This window comes from Pristis pectinata, chromosome 7 (assembly GCF_009764475.1).
Source record: "Pristis pectinata isolate sPriPec2 chromosome 7, sPriPec2.1.pri, whole genome shotgun sequence".
In the NCBI taxonomy this organism is placed as follows: Eukaryota; Metazoa; Chordata; class Chondrichthyes; order Rhinopristiformes; family Pristidae; genus Pristis; species Pristis pectinata.
Window position 1 is genome coordinate 78,254,989 of NC_067411.1, and position 17,340 is coordinate 78,272,328.

The window sequence follows — 17,340 nt, forward strand, 5'->3', positions numbered from 1 at the left end:
CAAGAGACCAGTGATAAATCACTAATAAATCATATAATGGATCATATCGGGCAGGTAAGATTGATATCCAAAACAAATAGTTTTAAATCATTCAGCAACCTCACACTGGAAATGAAATTTGACTTCTTATAAAGCTTCAAATAATTAAGGGGAAAAATTGATAGAACCAAAGCAGGAGAATACTATGGTTCCTTAGAAGCTCTATCCAATTACATCCATTTTTGGAGAATGAAAAGTACTATAATGACAGCAGAACACAAGCAGCTGCAGGAGGATGATACTACTGGCACAAGTATCAGTTAAACCATCTATAATACTAAATTACATCAGCCCAAGATTTCCTCGAACCTAACAACCAACTTTAAAACTAAAAGGTCTCCACTTCTAGCAAAGCAATTTGCCATTTCAGAACAAGTTCATTTATCAAATTTTCTTTATTTGGGAGAAGTTTTGGAATTCTCTGCCCAAGAGGGTTGCGAAAGTTCAGTCACTAAATATATTCAAAACAGATTAATAGACTTGGGTATTAGGGGGAAAAAATTGAAGGACTTGGGGTTAGTCAGTGAAAATGGCACTCATCAGCTGTCACCTTATTGAATGGAAGAGCAGGCAAGAGGGGCCAAATCCTGCTTCCATTCTCATCCTACAGAAACTTGCCCTGCTTCAAAATCTTTCACATGATGCCCTTAAATCATTGCAGCCTCAATTTCACTTCTCGCACTTTGGTTGAACCTTGTGTTAATATCTCCCTCATCTCGGTAGACCAAGATATGATACCTGATGCGCCGTACCAGGTTCCAGCACCTATTTTGAAAACTTTCCCCTTCCTCCTTCACTATACTTCCATCGAAACACATCTGTATGTTGCTGGAAGCAAATTCTTCCATGAACAGGTTTCATACCATACTGTCCCAGAAACTCTACTGAATCTTGCAATGTCATGGATCAAAAACGATCACTAAACAAAATCAAGTACCCTGGTCTCACCCCTTTCTACCACATTCTTTCAAATATCCATCCTTCCCCACCCTTGCTACTGCTTTAAACTAATTTTTTCCTCTCTCAATTCTGATGATGGGTCCTTGATCAGAAAAGTTAAGTATTTCTTTTTCCACATATGCTGCCTGACCTGTTGAATGTTTCCAGCATTCTCCATTTTTATTTTAGATTTCCAGCCTCTGTAGTTTTTATTTTGATTTTCACAATCAAGTACTTATTGGGCCCCATCACAAGCTTGCAATTTTACTTCCATGTAGACATCCAGACTTGCACTCTGCATCCAACAAACAGCTGGTTGCCACTTCTAGGAAATACATTTGTGCAAGCACAGCCTACAGATTGTGTTGCAGAGCTTCACAGCAAGTGCTGGACCTGCTTCAGCGGTGCCATGTTGAGCTGAGCACGAGAAACCAGCAGCAAGTATAATTTCAACTATTCTTCGGGCACACCATCCCCACATTCCCTCAAACTCCATCAACAGCAACCACCCTCTTCCCTATTGCTAAACTGAATTGGAATTGGTTTATTATTGTCACTTGTACTGAGGTACAGTGAAAAACTTGCCTTGCATACTGTTCATACAGATCAATTCATTACACAGTGCATTGAGATAGTACAAGATCAAACAATAGAGAATGCAGAATAGTGTCAGAGCTACAGAGAAAGTGCAGTGCAGGTGGACAATAAGGTGCAATGTCATAATGAGGTAGACTGTGAGGCCAAGAACCCATCTTATCATACGAGGAACCGTTCAATAGGCTTATAACAGCAGGAGAGAAGTTGCCCTTGAGCCTGGTGGTACGTTCTTTCAGGCTTTTGTATCTTCTGCCCAATGGGAGGGGAGAAGAGAGAATGTCTGGGTGGGTGGGGTCTTTGATTATGCTGGCTGCTTTACCAAGGCAGCAAGAAGTATAGACAGAGTCCATATTGGGGGGTGGGGACACTGGCTTCTGTGATGTACTGAGTTGTGTCCACAAATCTCTGCAGTTTGTGGTCCAAGGCAGAGCACAATCAAAATCAGGTTTATCATCAACTGACATGTCATGAAATTTGTTGTTTTGCAGCAGCAACAGTACAGTGCAAGACAAAAGACATAAAAATTACTACAAGTTACCAAAAAAATAAACAAATAGTGCAAAAGAGGAATTACAAGGTAGTGTTCATGGATCATTCAGAAACCGGATGGCAGAAGGGAAGAAGCTGTTCCTGAAACATTGAAAGTGGGTCTTCAGGCTCCTGTACCTCCTCCCTGATGATAGTAATGTGAAGCAGGCATGTCCCGGATGGTGAGGGCCCTTAATGATGGATGCCACCTTCTTGAGGCATCGCCTCTTGAAGATGTCCTCGATGGTGGGGAGGGTTGTGACTGTGATGGAGCTGGCTGAGTCTACAACCCTCTGCAGTCCCTTTCAATCCTGCACATTGAAGACTCCATACCATGCAGTGATACAACCAGAATGCTCTCCACCGTACATCTACAGAAATTTGCAAGAGTCTCTGGTGACATACCAAATCTCCTCAAACTCCTAATGTAGTGGTGCCACAGGCATGCCTTCTTTGTGAGTACAATGTGTTGGGCCCAGGATAGACCCCGAGATGTTGATGCTCAAGAATTTGAAGCTGCTCACCTTTTCCACTGGTGACCCCCCTCAGTGAGGACTGGTGTGTTCTTCCAACTTCTCTTCCTGAATTCCACATTCAACTCCTTGGTCTTGCTGACATTGAGTGCGAGGTTGTTGTTGTGACACCATTCAACCAGCTGATCTCTCTCACTCCTGTATGCCTTTTCATCACCATTGGAGATCAGTTGCCATACAAAGCCGTGATTCAATCAGATAGGATGCTTTTTATGGTGCATCAATAAAAACTGGTGAGGGTCAAAAGGGGACAAACTTCTTTAGCCTCCTGAGGAAATAGAGATGCTGGTGAGTTTTTTTGGTTGTGGCATCTACGTGGTTGGACCAGGACAGGCTATTAGTGATGTTTACTCCGAGGAACTGTAAGTTCTCAACCTTGCCACCACTGATGTAGACAGGAACATGTGCACCACCCCCCTTCCTGAAGTCAATGACCAGCTCTTTTGTTTCGCTGATATTGAGGGAAAGGTTGTCGTCATGACACCACATCACCAAGCTCTCCATCTCCTTCCTGCACTCCAATTCATTATTATTTGAGATACGACCCAATACAGTGGTATCATCTGCAAACTTGTAGATGGAGTCGGAGCAGAATCTGATAATCTGGCCACGTAGACATGAGTGTATAGGGAGTAGAGTAGGTGGCTGAGGACGCAGCCTTGTGGGGCACCAATGTTGAGAATAATCATGCCAGAGGTGTTGCTGCCCATCCTTACCAATTGCGGGATTCTCCTCCTCTCCACACCAGACCCTGCCATAGTCTCTCCTACATGATCCCCTCCCTTGCACCGCCTACACCACTCCTCCTCGCAACCTGGTGGTGGAGGCTGGATCTCATGATGATAGAAATTTGCAGTAGTGAATCTTCACACAAAACATGCTTGACCCACCACAGATCCAATATTTTATTGGCATTCCAAGTAGGGCGAATTGAGAGCAGTTTTAAAAACTAAAAAAAAATTGCCAATACATAAGGACACAACTTGGTAGGGATGATTAATCAAACAGATAAAATTTTAAAATCACAGCATCTGTATTGAATACAGATATCCATTTTAAAATACCAAAAATGACAAAACTTATTTCTTCATTTGATAAACTAAAATAAGAAAACATTTATAACCTCTCAGTGTCACTGCACCAAGAAAGTGTTTAATGCTGGAGCCTCCTCAAAGGCCTATCAATTTTGAATGGTGATGGATTCAAATTAAGGTGGGGGGAAATCATTTCACTTCACCCACTTCTCAAAACAATAATGCTTTACTGAATGCAGTTCCGCATCTCATTTTCCTTTTCGAGTTTTCTCTCAGATGAGAATATAGTCGGCAATTCAAACCCCAAGAGATTTTCCAGTTACTTCAGAGGCCCGAGTGGGTTGTGCAAGGAACACAGAACAGCTTTTAAATGCATCCTGGAAAATTAAACTTCTGTTGGGTGCAGATTTGAGCATTCACTGAAGGCAATATCTTTCCCCTATCAGGTCAGGCCAAGGTGATTGAAGACCAAAATGAAACATTACTTTGGTAAACTGGACAGATCACAAGCAGCACGTATTTCATTGCTATGCAAAACACTCATGTGCCCTTACAATTAATCAAGTTTTCGTACTTTTTTTCCCCCTCAGACTATTATAAGCACAGAATGTACTGTGCCAAGTGAGCCAACCTTCGCACCTCACCAGATGTGGCCAGTCAGCATTTTGAAAATCCTCTAATGGTGGATTATTAAACTCACAATCGCTTCTTGGCCTCAAATAAATTTGCTCTGCCAGCAATTTAATCTGGAAGAAAAAGCAGCAGGTTTCAAAGTGTTATGCCAGCAACTGCATGGGAAGAAACATTATCATTAGTACTTCCCTTTTGCACAAAGGTCTTGTATTTAATACAGAGAATGGCTAAACAGTGTAGAAAAGCAAGAGTTATTGTTACCCCCAGCTACAAACTGGCAGACTTGTGGGCAGCATTCCTAATATCAGGGCTCTATGGAAACACAAGTCTTTTCCCTTCCATATTGAGAGTCTACACTACACAAGTGCTGTAAATACTTCAAAGCCACATTCCTCATGACATCTGCATTGTACTTTCATGGCTTCTGCCTATGACAGAAGATGTCTTCTAGTTTCCTGCCTTGCAATATGGAGGTCCTACAAATCAGATGCAGGTGGGCCAATTGACACAAGAATCTTCAGCTTCAAGTCATTATGGTCATAGTCAGCCCATTCTGTTGCTGGTGTCCTTCAGGTTGCTTTTACTTGTCTGGTCAAGTCATCATCTTAAAAAAATGTTCCAATGAAAATCCATGAAGCTGAAAATCAATTGAAAGGCAGAACAGACAGCAGGGGGGTGGAAACCTATTCAAGACCTTTGTTTCCATCCCCATAAGGAATATCACTGTGGTGCTATCAACAGCATCAGAAGGGAAGAGATTCTGAATACAGTCCCCAGGATCAAGCATTCATCTAACTTTGAGTTCCTTCACTGAAAACATTCTTTTCACTGTGTTATCCTTGTTATACCTCAAAAGGATTCTGTAAACAATTGCTAAAAAGAGAACATGCTGCAATATTTTGCAGCAAACCATATTGAATATTAAGAACCAAATGTGAAATACTTATCTTATATAATGTCTACAGTGAGACAGACGGCTATGTGAATGCTATGATACAATGAGTCTGACAAGAATTCCTGTGCTTCTTCAATTATCTGAGCAACTCATTGGATTCTGGATGCTCTGTGATCCGTAAAACAAGCACCACAAACAAAATTTATCTCATTAGCTTTCTTAGAGATTTGATTTTGTACCCAATAAGGAGGACATGAAGTTTTGCTGCCACTTTCAATAATATAACAACCAAAGGCTAACATTTCAGTTCAACAGTGGCCAGCCAGATGTACAATATACTGTATACATAGGTTGATCTACTGACCAGATCGAACTGCTTTTTAACCATTTGAATCCTTGTCTTAAGCATCACTTCTTGTGTAAGTAGTATTAGATAAGATCTTTACTAGTCACATGTACATCAAAACACACGGTGAAATTAATCTTTTACGTACTGTTCTGGGGGCAGCCCACAAGTGTCGCCACACTTCTGGTACCAACATAGCATGCCCACAACTTCCTAACCCACGTCTTTGGAAAGTGGGAGGAAACCGGAGAACCCAGAGGAAACCCACGCAGACACATGGAGAACGTACAAACTCCTTAGACAGTGGCCGGAATTGAACCTGGGTCGCTGGCACTGTAAAGCATTACGCTAACCGCTACACTACCGTGATAACAAGACTGCATACCTTCTGTAGCTGGCATCAGCAGCATTGGATTTAAGTTAATTATTAAAACCAGTGCTTAGTGACAATGTTTCCTTGAACAGTCATTTCTCCTGCAAGCCCTAGTATTTAACTTGTGTAGTCATCCAGTAACACATATTTCATTGTCAGACAGAACATATTTTAGAATTGTAAAATTAATAAATGTACCTATTTTTAAGTTTGGTGTAAATTGATTAATAGGTCATCTTTTGTATCCTAAAATCATTCAATGGCCATTCAGACAAATTCTACTATTACAGACAGATGTCCCAGGAAAACAGCAAGCCGAAAGAAGGAACTTATCAGGATGGATGAAGAGTTGGGATTTTGAGATCCTTAAAGGGAAAAAAAGGTTTATGGAAGCAATTGTAGAGAAGCAACTATGTGGCTGAACGGACAGCTGCCAGTGGTGGAGCAAATGGATTTCAGGGTGCACAGGAGATCAGAATCAGAAGAATGCAGAATGTTGGAGATGGGGAAGGCCAAGGTCATGGTGGATTTAGTCTGAAGGATGAGAATTTTAAATCCAAGGCTTTGATTGACCAGGAGCCAATGCACATCAGTGAGGACGGGAGGTTGGCTCTATCAAATTTGCTGTGGGAAACAAAAATAACTTCATTTTTTTCCCTCAAGTTTACCCTTGGGCAACAGACAAGCTGTGTGATTGCACGGAGGCAAATTAGACAAATAGTTTGGGAAAGGAAACAACTTAAAATCCACCTTTTACTAAGCTCTTTGTTTCCTATCTTAGCAGTTGCCTATTTGGCTCCATGTTAATTTTGTTCAGTCACATTCATGTAAGACCATGGGCAATTCCCAATTTAAAGGAACCAAATAAGTTCAAGTTTGTTGTTGTTGTTATTGGGGAAAGGCTTAGATTTTTATTTCCCAAGCAGCCCTCATTAAAAGTAAAGAAAGGTTTTGCCTGGAGAATATGTGATCATTGTTGCCCAAGCAGAACAAGTCTCTCTTTGTTCCTGAAGTTGTCAGCAGCAACAAGTCACAAAATAAGGAATTTGCATCATTTTGTTGTTGCTTGTTATGAAATTTTGACCTGTGCCAATTACAGAAAAATTGTTCAGCTCAGCAAATTGACATCATCCTACAAGTTCTAAGGACTGAGGTAAATATAATCAGCACACTACCAAGCACTGTGGAAATATCCAGACTATATTTTAGTGTGCAATACCTATTGCTCTGTGGGAACCATCAAACTTGGCTTCATTCCTACAGCACAAGAAATGGCCAGATTTTCCTGCGAAGTACTAACATGGAATATTTTTCCCACAAGTATCAAGAAGTTTGGGACTCCTGGCAAGCATGTACAAACACACAAGTCCCAAACTTCCCAACGAGGTGCACACTGGCAATTTCCTAATTGCAATCTAACATACAAGTCCAGTTGCTTAAAATTTGCCATTAGTTATGCTGGCACTAATGCTGGTGCAGTGAATCCATTCATTTAAATGCAAGTATTAGTGAAATTATTTTTTGTTCAAGGTCGAGCCGTGAATTCAGCATGGATGTGTTGCTTAGCTGGCTGTCAAAACACATCTGCAGGCAGGACTAGTTCAGATCCACCACATGAAGACAGGGTGGCAAGTCCTTGGCAGCCAAGTTAGAACCAACCAAGTCCATGAACTTGAAGACCAATTTAAATACAAACCCAGTAGTGAAGGCTGGCTCAACATTACCAAGAAATTCTGGGTAAATGCTTAAATGAAGAAATCAACCATATAGAGAAAGACCAAATCCAGGAAAAGTTTAGCCAAGTAACATTCTGGAAATACCACATGGCAAAATTCCATGTCATCCAGTGTCAGTCCTATTCCTTATAATAGCCAAAATACCTTTCATTATTCAAAAATCACACTTTAACCTTTTCCTCAAATGTTTACCCAACCCACTTTTGAACAACTGTCTCCTTCAATTCATTGCCTGCTTGGACCTGGTATTCCCTACTTGCAATTCCAAAAACTCAAATTCAATTATGTATCCACACAGGAAACGGACTCTTTCTACCCTGCCTTTCCACTTAACAATTTCAAATACTTTGATGAGAACATCTCTTTTCATCTCCTTTATGGAAATGAAGTCTGTTTCAATGTTGTTATAGGAGGCTGTATTGTACATCCAATTAATGCCCTGTTTCATAGTGCCATGCTTTTAAGCTCTACACAACTGAATTTTATCCAAAGCTTGACTGGGATCCTTTAAGATAATTCAGTGTACCTATACATATTTAGTTTTCCTTGCACCTAGCCCACTAGGAATGTAAAGTACATTTCAACTGTGTATTCAAGGTCTTCGAAATAGGCCACTTGTACAAAGCAGGCCTCAGCTGGAGGGTTGATGACCGCCTTGACATTGGTTAAATCCCTTTGATGACACTTGCATTGCACATTATAGTTATTATTCCATTTATGAAAATTGATGATTTCTAGTTACTATTTGTCAGAGAAAAGGGTTTTCCCCAACTTGCTCTCTCCAAATCCTTCCAAATTTCAAAAACTTGTTTTGTCTTCTTCAATAGGTACTCTTCTTCATGGAAAACAAAATCTCTGCACCTCCAACAATGCCACATTACTGAACTCAACCAGTGTACCTCCTGTGGAACCTGTCCAAAGCTTTGCCATCTGTACCTGCAGCATACACACCCTTCCAAAACCACCAACTGTGTACTCTTGTCTGGAGTCTTGAGGCTATGCACAGAATTGACAACAGATATGCAAGACTGCAAGGGAGGAATTTCCCCTAGGCATGAGAACATTTTCCCCTAGGCACGAGAACATTTCCTGTGATTACAAAGTTATAGAATCAGATGTTAGAGGCATGACAGCACTGAAACAGACCTGTTCCAAACATCAACCACCCATTTATGCTATTTAAACCACCTATTCCCCCAATTCTACCATCATCTACACACTTAGGGGCAATCCACAGTGGCCAATTAACCCACCAATCCATGTCCTTGGGACGTGGGAGGAATCTCACATGACCATCGGGAGAATATGCCAACTCCAGTCAGCACCAGAGGTCAGGATCGAACCCAGGTCTCTGGCACTGAGGCAGTATCACCACTAGCTATGCCACCATTAACCTGGTGTTACTTAAAGTCACAAGTCATGTGCAAGTACAGTTGCATGAAGCTGCTTTGTTATCCCTCTTCTAACATCTCCATTGGCTCCTTAAGACAGGTTGAAGGAAAGTAGGCAGCATGCATCTGAGTGACAACAGGACATTTTGCTCTCAGGAATGAACAATAAGGTCAAGAATCTCAGTGGTGGGCTTACTCTCTCCTACCAAAAGGCAGCAGCAGTTTTAGCTGCAACACAAGGATGTCAGAACCACTGTGGAAGATTCAGTTATTGTTTGTGGTGCACTCCCTGACAATGGCTCAGCAACCCTCTGAATTGCACTTGCATGTGTCTGTGTGGTTCCTTCAGGGCATGGATGTATTTACCTGCATGTCCAGCAGACTCCCATATCAGTTTTAAATAGCAATTGATTTTCCACTTCAACTTTAGTGCATAGTGCATAAACTGCACATGCCTCAAGTACAATGAGATAGCAAATTTACGGGGAGTGAACTTGCATTAGAGCAGGTGGGCATTAAAGTATATCCTAAAATTCGAGCAGCTTTCTCATGGTCCCAAGCAAGCTTTGTAGATCACTCCGGGACACTTACCTTTTTCCAAGCACAAATGGAAAGGGATTGAGCAGGTACAACAGAAGTCTGAAAAAGTTCAAATCTTGCATCCCTGAAAATCTGTGTTTTTAAAAAAGATCAAAAGGAACAAACTTTTGAGTGGCTTTAGATTAATGTAAATTAATGTAAATGGGGAGACCAAGAAGTGAGAGGACAAAGTTGACAAGTTAAGCCAAAGAAGATTTTGTTCATTGAAAACAGAAGAATGTTTAAAGCACCAAGACTTCAGGTAAATTGGAAAGGAATGCTGCCTGCGGCAGATGTATCTGTCCACAATGGCATTAGCAGAAGTGACCACCACACAGTCCTTGAGGCAGCAAAGTCCTGTCCACACCAAGAACGTGCGCAATAGTGTTGTCTGCCTCTACAATGGAACCGACTTAAAACAGATCCAACAGCTCAAAACTGGGCATCCACGAGGTGGAGTGGACCATGAGCAGCAGCAATGTACACCACCTCAATTTTTAACCTCAGAAATAGTAGAATGAAGGATATGCTGGTCTGTCAGGATAGAGGATCAACCCTGGTTCAATAATGAGTACAGGAGAGTATACTGGGTACAGCACAGGGCATACACAAAAATGTGGTGCCAGCCAAGTGAAGCTGCAACATGGGATGATGTATGCACTAAACAAGAGACAGAGCTAAGTGAACTCACAACCACTGGTCCTGCCATATCTAGATGAATAGTGATGGACAATTAAGTGGGTAATGGGAGGTGGCTCCAAGAATGCCCCCAAACTCAATGACAGTGGTGTTTTGTGTGTGATTGCTAAAGACAAAGCTGAAGCATTCACAACCACATTCAGCCAGAGATGCTGAATAAAAGAGACAAACCTGTTGGCACAATCAGACGCAAACATGGAAGTCTTACACAAAACAGCAATCTTCAACTTCTACACAGGTGACTGGCAGAGTTTTCCCAGATAGTGCCCCAATACTCAGTGTCCGCCTGTTGAAAAAGCCTGGATGAACCCGTTGTGGCTTCAATCACTCCATTCATTTCAATGGAGAGGAACATCCGCAAGGGAGGTGGCAAGTAATGGTGAACTTTCATTTTGTTAGTTAATTATATGACACATGACATTCACAATTGTTCAAGATCTGATAGCTGGAACAGTACAGAAGTATGGCTTAATCAGCTTTTGAAGCATTTCAGTGGGATTATTGAGCAGCAGGATTCTACATTACTCAGATGCATTTCCCAGGGAACCCTTTTCAGATGTCTACATTTAGTAGACAGTGTTAGCTGCCTGTTGCCTGCACTCAGATAAGTGGAAATTTTGGACAAATTATCTTGAAGACATGAAGCTTGCTTCAGGTGTCCAACTTGACACCAGGTTTATACATCGTTTTGTTCAGCCTTCACGAATGGTCAGGAAGGCAAACAGTATCAATTGCAAGGCTGCCAAAAACAATACCTTTGGATGCCTCCAGGTTCAGCTGATTTATTATAATTAGAAACAACTTCAAATAGAGCTTCTGACTAAACTGACATCATCTCTGATGTTGTGTCAAAGTAACATCAAAAGTGACATCAATAAAACATCAATAAATTCATACCAATACATTAAAATATTCACAAGTTGAAATTGAAAAGCTGCTGCAACTTTTCTGCATTTTAAGCAATTGTGTTGAAAATCCTATGTTATTCACAAAACACGGATCAACCAAACAGAGTAAACCATTTATAGTGAGCCAGCACCTGAACCCAAGCGTTTGGAAAATGTAGAACAGTTGGTCATATTTTTGTGGATATCCTTTTCATTCATTCTATAGTTTTACCAGTGACATCTACCCAACAAAGTTAATCAACATTAGCTCCATAGGTGTAAGCAGAAATGTGACAATTTTTCAAAGGATACATTAAATGTTACACACATTAATATGGATATATTAAAACATTGGGGTTAGGGTTAGGTGGGATAGAGTGCAGGTCAGGAGTCAGAGACTAGAGATGACCTTGTCCTAGTTTGCCCTTTCCCCCCACTTCGTGCATGTCCCCAGCTAGTCCAACTCTGCTCATAACCTGAAAGTCAAAGTTAAAAGGTGAGATTTTCAGTTCAGAATAGAGGAGAGCAGTGCAAGAAAAATAAAGTCCAAGAGCACCAATTAACCTTTAAACGTGTTGATCAGCTCTACCTCCAGGTAAGCACAAGAGGCCCAAAGTAATTAACCTATGTTTCAGGCTCCAGTGATGGTGCATTCTTCCAGAATACCAGCATCAATCGTAAATAGCCACCAGGCAATTCAATGCTTTCCTTTAATAGCCTTATCTTCATAATAAGTAAATGAAGAAATTCAGAAGGTCACTTCCCACAAATACTACCTTAAACATGCACATTTAAAATTTAATATTAAAATACAGAAAAAGACTGAATATTTATAGAGTTCAAAGTATGGTGTAGTGGTAGATAATAGGGATCAGTGCCAGACTGAATTGCAAATCTGAAGTAACTGGGTTATTTCACTAAAATCTCAACTGTACCTCAACTTACATGATGTACAGCAGTGTCCTTGAACTGCAGAATGCCAGCATTCTGTCTGTATATGTGTGTGTGTGTATATATATATATTCCCCCCTTTATAAGACTTAATTAGTTATGCACTTCAGACAAGATACCCAGCAGCATAAATATATTAACAATAAATGCCACTTTTCACAAGCAGTCTGATGACATCATCTGAATTTCTTTCGCTGTTCTGTTGAACCCTTACTCTACATTTGATCCCATTTGAGGACATGAAGAATGTTACGGTATGAATCGCCTTTAAAAGATGTGACATAAGAGCTCATCTTGAGCGAAGCAGAGAATGTTCTCAAGAACCTAGACAATCAGATGTCCACAAACACTGGATTAGGATTTGTATAAAACCAAAAAAAATACCAAAACAACAAACTTAGAGGGACTTTTAATAGTCATGGAATTTCCTTTGTCAATCCAGATCCTGGCTGCACTTTTTAAAAATCAGATTGTTCCAATTACTTTCAGTTCCAATACCATCACACCCACATCTGTCTGGAGAAACAGTGCTCTGCAAACCTAACTTTTAAAACTGACATTCTCTGGTCATCTTAAGTAAAAGAGTAATGAATGAAATATCATTGACCTTAACTATTTCTCCCTCCACAGATGCTCTCTCTCCTGCTGAGTATTTTCAGTATTGTCTTTATTTCAGATTTTTAGCACCTACATTTTTTTGGATTTTCAAAGTTATCCAACCAACTTTTATGCCAGTGCAGCACAATGTGCACTCATTTCCACTAGAAGAGTTTAGCTATCAAGACAAAATGTCTGTGAACCAAATACAGTACTGCGTGTCATGATGAAAGTTCACTGATGTGAAACACATATGCAGCATTTTCTGTTTCCATTATCAATGTACAGTGAAAATATCTGTGATGCTTCCCAAAAGTTGAACTTTTGCTATTATGGATCTTGTCCACTTCCCAACAAAACCCACACCAAATGCTCACAACTGAATGACAATACTTTTTCAATCTAAAACCTGCTGTCCCCATTCTGAAAGATCATTCCTTTTTGAACACCAACTTATTGCTAGATGTCTTTTATGGCATTTATGCAAAAATACAACCAAAATTATTCATTTTTATATTTGTTTTATTCTTCTATCACTGCCAGGGTCTCATAAAACTTGGAGGGGTATTAAGAAAATTAAGATAATTAGAAATGGAAATTAAAGGGCTTTAATAAAATCTGCTAATGGAAAGGCAGAAAAGTTGCCTTATGGACCAAGATCATCATTAATATATCCAGAAACTGAATTCAGGAATACTATTTGGGGGAAATCTAGAAGAGTACATATATTAGGAGGCAATCAGAAGGATAAGATGTGGTGGGTAGAGGCTCAGACAACAGTACAGGACAAATGTCCTGCTGTACTGTATAATTCTCTCATCTATTTTTCTAAGACAACAAGAAATGGGCAAAACGACCTTCTGCATCAAAACCTATTTTCTACAGGAACAAACTGCTTTAGTTGGAGACATCTGTTGCCATGTAATCACTTCATTTACAAGAAAGTACAGTTGCAGCAAACAATGTCAACCCCTTCTCATTCCAAATCCAGGGGGGTGGGGAAGAAGAGGAAGAGTGTGGTGCTCTTTCAGCTATGCATTAGCTGCTGAAAGTAAATCAAAAACTTCAGTGATAAAAATGTTGCTGCTACAGATTTATTGAAACAACTTATTTTGTTAATTTATTGCAAGTTATGCTGGCTTCATTTTTCTCAGTATGTAACTAAGCATCCCTGCAAGCACAATTTCATAAGCAAGGGATTAAATCACAGGTCTTTAACTGAAGAACCAGGCCAGCAGTGGAGGGCCAAGAGAAAGTCCATCACAAAGCAGTCAGCTCAAACCCTCAATTACTATGCAGCTGCTGGAAGACACAGCAAATCTAAGGCTGCTCCAGTTAGTTAAACACACTTAGCTTTGTGCAAGATGAAGCCAAAAGTTTTTCTGGACACTCTCACTCAACACCACCAGGGTCCTTCCAGTTATTTTTTTTATTTTCCACAAATGAACATAGCAGATTTTAACATTACACCATCCAATAACTGACCGCTATCCAAAATAAACAATTGTAGACAGTTATGCGGTCATGAAGAATCAAATCAAACATAATTAGATTAAGCACTCAAAACCTAAAGCAGTATTTGCCTTTGATTAATAGTTCACATTATAAAGATAACCACAGATCAACACCAAAATAAATACCTTTATGACACATTGCTTAACATCTGCCATTGGGAAAATGTTAGAAGATGTTATTAAAGTCAACACGACTGGGCATTTGGAAAACTTCAAAGTCAACCTGGTTTTGAGAAAGGGAAATAAAGTTTGACCAATTTACTAATCAATTAAAAAGTGATGCTGACATGATCTTTTATACCAGTGGGCAAAATTTAAAAAAAGTTTAAAAAACTTTAAGGTTATTGCGATGACATCAAAATTGATCCCTTATCACTACCTCCCAATGTTAAAATAGGAGTTTAGGAATCACCCCAAATTAGAACGTACTATTTGAGATAATGACATCTAAATAGGTACTCCAAATGCATAATTCCACGTTGAAGAAGTCAACGTGAACTAACAATGGTTTTATCCATCTTCCTTGACTTCACAAACAGTATCAGTTCACTAGCTTCTGACTGTTACCAAATTTAGTTTCCACATATTGGTAACAGATTTAAGCCTGGTGTTACACAAATCTACAAACTTACTGCTAGACAGGAGAAAGTGCCACAAATGCCAGAGCTCATTTTCAGACACCAGATTCTCTGAACTCCAAAAAGCAAAATTGAGAAGTTTGAGGATCTGAACCAACTCTACATTTGATAAATGTTAATTATTAAATTATTTTTCAGATAATGAAAAATCTTTTAGCAATGGAGAATTTATGAAACTCAGTTTTGAAGCTGTATGACATGAACAGAATTATTATTATAAATTACAATATTATACTACCAGTGAAACATATGTATTACCAGCCGAGGGCAAAATGTTCTGTCTACATAATGAAGGAGGGAAACCTTGTTGGTCAGAACTGCATGTCAGAAATTTTGGCCTGCACTGTGCATGACTTTCTGACTACATTTAATTTCTTAACTTGATGTTGCTGGATGATACACTTCGTATCTTAGCATGTATACGTGAAAATTATTCATTTTTATCTGCTCTTTTGGAATTCTGAACATCTCTGAATGGTTCAAAATTTTATGTTGCATGACTGGCACAGATTACTAGTGTGGAAAAATTGAAAAAAACTGACATTTCTTTTGTTTTACAAAAGAAAAAGGAAGATAAATAAAAAGACTAAGTATTCAAAGCTCATCATCAAGGCCATTTTTCAACTCAAAATGTTCGTGAAATACTGGTGCCCAAACTGAAATAGATATTTCCCTTACTTGTTCTCATTGCTGGCATCATATCGAGGCATGGGATCCCAGTCATTTCCATTGACATCAAAGCTAGCCATTTGATCCTACAGCAAGAGAAAAATCACACAGCCACATTAATAAATAAAGACACTGTCCAATTCATGCATTCTTAAAAGGTTTTCCATGCATAAATGATTCAACTTAGCCACATAAGAACTGATGGGAACCATGTTAATATCACCATCTCCACCCTCCTTACATAGTCCATTAAGCTTTGGACTATGTTCATTGTTTGATTCACAGAATTATTTCAAGATCACTGAAAATACTAAAGGCACTTTTAGTTAACATTTTTTCAGCATCCAGAATCATTACTGATAAATGAAAAACAGCAATTTAATGGAAACATGAAATAGCAAGAGAAAATTTTGAATTTATGCAACAACTGCACAAAAAGCCAAGTTACAAAATTTCAGATATGCAGCCTTCTGCACATCAGTCCTGTAGCAGGTTACTTACTCAAGATGCCCTCACCCCCCTTTCTATTTACATTTACTATCTGATCAACAGGGTATTTCCATCAACATTTCGTTATTGGACAAGTATCTTGTCAGCCTATTGGGATACATATAAGATCCTGAAGTACCAAGAGTCCATACTGAATAAATGTGTTATTTTAATTAGCACAATCAATGAAAAGAATGGAAAAGGAAAATAGGTCAAGGCCAATTTGACAAATTCATACCCATATCTTGTATCTTGGAGATCTACCAATGGATGAGATAGAGTAGCCAAAGCGAACCTTATTTTTTAATGAAAGGCTAATCAAAAAAAAATCTAGCCAGATAGCTTATTTTCTGTAATAGGTAAAAGTCCCAAACAATTATTTTTTGTACAGCTTTATAGCAACGATTCCAGCTAGTACAATTATTTATGGAAAATTTCTTTGTATTATTTGTGGTTTTAACAGGTATGATTATACAAGGAAAAGGTAGAGAGTGGAGTATAACTGGAGCTCAGTAATGCTTTTAACAAGACAGATCAAAGATTAAGGGATTATGGAATTCAAGAGACAACATCAAGTCTCCCAAACATTTTATCAGAAGAAAGCAAATTGAGGTACAGTTCATTCTTTTGTACATCCAAGTACCTTACAAAGTAGTGGATTGGCTTTTAAAAAAAAATCAGATGAAATTTGATGTCATTAGTGCGAGGTGACAAATTTTGGTAAATAGCAGCAACTAAAGCCAACAAAAGTAGTCTGTGGAAAAAGCAGAGATTTGGGAGAAACAGGCTCACAGGCCATTAATGGCAGCACCTCAGATTGTGAAAAAGAAACTTTGCATCTAACTTTTGGAAATAATTATAAATTCCAAGAGATAATGATAAGCCTGTATAATCTTTACAATCTCAGGTGAAATACTTCATGCAGTATCTGAACCATGAGATCCAAACATGTACTGTATTTTGTTTTGAAAGTGCACTAACAAGGGCTTTTTTTAAAAAAATAATTAGAGTATTAAAATATTTTAGGATGAGAAGGATTCTAAAGCATTAGTGAGTAACATTTTCACAAGGATACCACTTAGTCCTAGGAAACACAAATGAAGATCCAAAAAGAATGTACCTTTTTCAGATTAGAATGCCAAGGATTATAGACCCACAAAAATAGAAACAAAATAAAAGAATGCAACTTGGTGGAAAGGAAGAAAGACTGTTTCTGCTTATAATGGGATTGAGATCATTGATACACAATGATAAGTTCACAATCTAGGACTGA

General features: G+C 39.1%; 1 protein-coding gene across 3 annotated transcripts in view; it reads right to left on the bottom strand.

Moving 5' to 3' along the window:
- pcsk5b (proprotein convertase subtilisin/kexin type 5b) overlaps positions 1-17,340 on the bottom strand; it is a 293,223-nt gene that overhangs the window by 227,533 nt on the left and 48,350 nt on the right. For all 3 annotated transcript variants that reach the window (XM_052019395.1, XM_052019394.1, XM_052019393.1), the window contains exon 5: positions 15,588-15,664. In XM_052019395.1, the coding sequence (XP_051875355.1) occupies positions 15,588-15,664 (77 nt within the window). The remainder of the gene's footprint in view (positions 1-15,587; positions 15,665-17,340) is intronic.